We start from the raw sequence: 5,578 nt of genomic DNA, 5'->3' as shown, positions 1-5,578 counted from the left end.
CAGTAAAACTTATTGCATCAAGGCTAAGAGTTGGCTGGGTGCACTGCCGCTCATACATCAGAACGGATCCTGTCAAATGTCATAAATGTTGGGCGCTGGGACACACCAGTTTTGAGTGGAGAGGTCCTGATAGGTCGGCTTTGTGCTACAACTGTGGGGGTGCAGGCCACTTTATACGTGATTGTAAAGCGGCGTCCAAATGCCTCGATTGTAATGGGACTGACCATCACACCGGAGGCGTAAAGTGCTGCAAAGCCAGAAATGATTAGTATAATATTGTCCAATGCCAACAGGAGTATTCTGTCCCATGATTTAGTGGGAGAGACCGCCAGGGAATTGAATGTTGACATCGTGATTACTACTGAGCCGAACTTGGGTACTGCTGCTCGTCATGATTGGCTGGCTGATGCTGTTGGTGATGTCGCTATAACAAACATCAGTAATAGGATCGAATGGCAGTTGCATCATAGAGGAGAGGGGATTTTAGCGATTATTTTGCCGAATTTTGTCCTTGTGGCTGGATACGTGAGTCCTAATATTGGAATTGCTGAGTATGAACTTTACATTGACGAAATACAACGGGTCATCTTATAGTCACCGAAAAGAGCCGTGGTTATGGGTGATTTTAACTGCAAGCCCACGATTGCTGGTAGCAGTTATACTAACAGAAGAGGGCAAATCTTTACAGAAATGATGATGGCGACTGATATGATCTGTCTAAATGACGACTCTTATACATTTGAAGCCAGAGGTCATAGATCTGTATTAGACCTGACATTGGTTGACAATAGTTGGGATCCTTCGCTCTATCAACGGAGAGTTTTGAGGTCAGAAACTGGTAGTGATCACTTTGCCACGTTATTTTCTTTTGACGGTATACGACCGGTGATCGGGAGAACATCAAAGCCGCTGAGATTGACTAAAAGACAGGTAGAAGTAGTGGTTGACAAAGTTGCTCGCAAGCTCATGGATGGCAGAAAGGTTACGCCTTTTGTTCTGCAGGAATTAATAGTCACGGAGATGGCGAGGATTCCCCAAAATATCAGGGGGTATCAACCCGCTTACTGGTGGACTGCGGAGATTGCGGACCAAAGACGGATTCTGCAGTACTGGCGAAGGAGAAAATTTAGACTCCGTAGAAGAGGCGGTGCTGTGTATGAGCATGCTGTAAATATGTTTGCTGATGCCAGGCGGTTACTAAATTACCTAATAAAATCTAGCAAGAGAGCACGTTGGAAGGAGTTATGCTTGGAGCTGGACTCCGACCCGTGGGGACGTCCTTTTCAGATCGTCATGGGAAGACTGGGTAGACGTTTGCCTTTCCTTACAGCTGAGTCTGCTGGTATACAATTGAGAACACTTTTTCCGGTGGCTGAATCGGGTCTATCGGAGCTGGTTGAACGCGATGCAGGTCGATTCACACAATATGAAGTCACCTTGGCGGTATCTAGACTCAGGAACAAAAAGAGTCCGGGTCCAGACTGTATTCCTGCTGCGATCCTCAAGGGACTTATGATGAAAGCCCCTTGGGAAATGACAGATGTGGTAAGTTATTGCTTGCAGAACAGGACCTTCCCTAATTGTTGGAGGGAGTCGCGCACTGTGTTCTTGCCCAAGAAGACTGCTAATGCAGAAGTGGTTGGTTACCACCCGTTGAGCCTCATAAACAATATGGGGAAAGTGGCTGAGAGATTGATCGCAGAAAGGTTACTGTTTGAGTTAGAGACAGGCGGGGGTATTCATAACAACCAGTATGGATTCAGGCGATTGAAAAGATAACTAGCTGGGCTATAACAGTCAAGGCTGGAACATGGCGCACCAGGAAGATTCCTTTACTGGTTATGCTCGACATTAGAAATGCTTTTGGGACCGTCCAGTGGGACTCCATCATGGCGGCTTTAGTCAGAAGGCGAATAAGCCCTTACATTAGGAGACAGATCTCCGAATACCTGTCTGAAAGATGGACTACGGTTAGCACGCTTGATGGTGACATACGATACCAAGTTCATGGTGGTGTCCCCCAGGGGTCAGTACTGGGACCGTTACTTTGGCTACTGGTCATTGACGATGTATTACGACTACAGCTACCTGAAGAGACGGAAATAGTGGCCTATGCTGATGATTTGGCGATACTCGCCTTTGCGAGATCAGAAGATGTCCTCGAACAAAGGAGCAATGATACTCTAGAGATCGTAAATAACTGGCTAACCGACAAAGGATTAACACTTTCAGTAGATAAAAGTCAATATATTATGTTGGCGGGAAGGAGACGGCTGCGAGATCTTGAACTTAAGATAGGGGAACATAGGCTTGAACGTGTCAATCAGGCTAAATATCTGGGAGTGATAATTGATAAAACCTTGAGTTTTAGTGCTCATATAGTATATATTAGCGAGAGAGTCGAAGGATTACTACAAGCCCTCATAAGGCTATTAGCTGGCCGAGATGCCCCAAGATCATCTAAACGTAGGGTTTTAGTCTCCGCATGCACCTCGGCTTTATTGTATGCTGCACCTGTTTGGTATAGAGCCATATTCACGCAAAGGAATGCTAAACGATTGAGGAGTCTACATAGACAGGCTCTAGTTGGGGTGATGTTCGGATACCGCACAATATCTTATGAGACGGCGTGCGTTCTGGCGTCCACAAAACCCATAGAACTCCAGGTCTTGGAACGCTGGCTTCGCTTTCAGGGCATGGAACGGGATGATGCTTCTGAAGTGGTTATGCAGGCATGGCAGCGTAGATGGAGTCAACATGAGGGGGCTATGTGGACAAAAAGGTTGATCTCAGACATTAGCCAATGGGTCAAAAGAAAGCATGGCGAGGTCAGCTACTATGTCTCTCAGATGCTCTCTGGACATGGTAATTTCGAGCAATATTTATACCGCTTTGGCAAAAGAAGCTCCCTACGTTGTCGGTACTGTGAACACGATGACACAGCTGAGCATACAATATTTGAATGTGATAAATGGACAACACATAGGTTTCGCACGGGAATACAGAATCTCACACCCGAGGAACTAATCGGCTTCATATTGAGTTCTAGACAAAATTGGAATAACTTTGAAAAATTCTCCTTTTTAGTTTTAAAAGAGAAAAATGATACTGAAAGACGTATGGGGTACTAATAAAGACTGAAGTAATTGTAGAACTAGGATATTCATGAGTATTGTTTCTTTATGAAACCTACGACCGCGAGTAGGCGTTAGGAGATCGGACTGGGAATGTAAAGACCGAGACCCGGCTTCGTAGTTGGTGGTTGGGAACGACATAGTCGGGCCTGGCCTACCTTCTGCAGGGTTAGAGGCAGGCAACACCAAAAGACCGAGACCCAGTTCCCGGGGCTGGGGCTGGGGACGGCATAGTCGGACTCGGTTCCTGCCCTGGGGATTTGAGGCAGGCAATGTAGAGAAAACAAAAAGAAAAGATCCGACCGGGGGGGCTGACCTACCGTGTCGGACATACAGTTGGTGGGTGGGGAGGCCTCCTTTGAGTAAAAGGACACTTCCTCGGGCTACGTATACTTAAATGGATAACCGGCCCGAGGGAGTAGGGGGAAAAAAAAAAGAAAAAAAAATAGTTTTGTTATCTAGTTGAGATCGTTATTCTTCATGAATGTGACTATTCTCTTTTGGAAAGATTGGACATTCACAAATACAAGAAGAAGAAGAAGAAGACTTTAACATTTTTAATTTTCTAAATATCGGTCTAAATCTTATATGCTGGTTAAGAGACATGATATTGTTTTTATGATGTGTATATAAACATAAGCATAATAAATATTTAATAATGATGACTAACTTAGCCTTTTGATAAGAAGGTTCAAAGAAAAAGAGTACGGCTTGATTTTGTGGAAAATAATAAAATAAATATAAATGTTAAATATCGGTTACAATTGGAACAGTTCATAAGGGCTTTGGTATACGCGCGCGCGCGCGCACACACACACACACACACACACACACAAAAAAAGGAGAGAAAGAAGAGTTTATATATTTGGGAGACTTTCCGTCTCCAAACCGAGATAAAGAATTGTATTCTCAGTTTTCTACAAATAAACCTTTTAAACACGTTGCGCGTCTATGTATATATGCACTTCAACCTTCAAAACATGTCGTTGATACTCTGAAAACTTACAATAAAGGTATTAATGAGGAAATTATTTGTTCTTTCCACTTTTAACAGCAAATTGTTTATAGTTTTTATTACGTTAGTTTTTATTTTAATACATTAATGTAGAAAAAAATATTTACATTTCAGTTTACGTTTCAAAGTGTATAAGTCAACAGCTTGTTTTAATTACAGTAAATATCATTTTAATAAATCAGTGCTCAGTGTGACAGTTTTATAAAAATATTTTAAGAAGAAAGGAAGAAAAAAGTGTTCATAAAAAGAATAAAATCAACAAAAACAAAATCAAGGAACATTTTTAAAAAATGCTAGAAATTTAAATAATTGGATTAAGGATAAATTATTCAAGACGTTAAAGTACTTCATAATTTCCTATTTAAATAGTATAAAACTGACGAATATTCAGTTAAACAAAAACTTCAAGCATCATACAATAGAATGAATGAAAATGTTTTTTACAGCACAATGGTTAAATTTTTAAGTAAAAAGTTGGTAAATTTAAATATTTATAAGTTTAACTAATTTAGACCAGTCACAAACTGCCTTAAAGTATAAAACCAACAATGATGAGATTCTAGCATTAACCAAGCCTGGTTTATTGTATTCCTTCACTATCCCTTATTTATCGATTACCTTACACTGTGTACTTCGTTGTCTATAATACAGCTTATCAACATCGTCAATAAAGAAACATTAATTCATTTATTTTGAAAATTTTCATTCATCATATAAATAAAAATGTAAACGTTCGTTTGTTTAAAACCTTAAATCTCCGAAATTTTTTCACCGATTACTTTGAAATTTTCACACAACGTTGCATTCGAATACGCAAGTGTTTTTATATACCTACTATTTATATACCTAAGATGTCACACCTGTGTCGGGTAAAAATATGCTTTTTCTGAAAAACAGCGCTATCTGTTGGACGTAAAAGTAACACACGCTATACTAAATATTTTACGATTCCATTTCAATGCTTCCAATATGTGTATCTGCTATAGACTAAAAAACTACTGGACCGATTTAGGCACGGGAAACAAGGGAGGAAGGGAAAATTAGTAAAGAGAAAGAGGGAAAATCGGAAAAATCGAAAAAGGTAAAGAGAAAAAGTTAAAAAGGGAAGAAGGGGAAAATGAATAAAATAAAAAGGAGGAAAACGTGGAAAAGGAAAAACGGGAAAAGGAAGTGGAAAGGGAAAAAAAGAAAAGGGGAAACGATAAGTGGGGAAAGGAAAGGGAAAGGGGAGTGTTCATGATAAAAATGAAAATGGAAAATAGGAAAAGGAAAGGGGGAAGGAAATGGGGAGAAGGGGGAAGGGAAAAGGCGGATGAAATGGGGAAATGTGAGAAGGGAAAGGTGGTGGAAAGGGGGAAAAGGGAGAAAGGGTAAAAAGAGAAAAAGGGAAAGATTAAATATTTTAAAGTTCCGTACGTAATGCACATTT

At 40.7% G+C, this 5,578-nt stretch overlaps 1 protein-coding gene across 1 annotated transcript; it reads left to right on the top strand.

Moving 5' to 3' along the window:
* The first annotated feature begins 261 nt into the window (after positions 1-261).
* Positions 262-594, top strand: LOC142317724 (uncharacterized). The gene has a single exon (XM_075354273.1). It carries the CDS (start codon positions 262-264, stop codon positions 592-594), a length of 333 nt encoding a protein of 110 aa, XP_075210388.1.
* The last annotated feature ends 4,984 nt before the right edge of the window (positions 595-5,578 follow it).

Source organism: Lycorma delicatula, chromosome 1 (assembly GCF_047948215.1).
Source record: "Lycorma delicatula isolate Av1 chromosome 1, ASM4794821v1, whole genome shotgun sequence".
NCBI classification, from domain to species: Eukaryota; Metazoa; Arthropoda; class Insecta; order Hemiptera; family Fulgoridae; genus Lycorma; species Lycorma delicatula.
This window is presented reverse-complemented; position numbering and strand designations above follow the sequence as displayed.

Excerpts from the sequence above, each read along its gene's own strand:
- LOC142317724 (XM_075354273.1), top strand. The coding sequence starts at position 262 with ATGATTAGTATAATATTGTCCAATGCCAACAGGAGTATTCTGTCCCAT.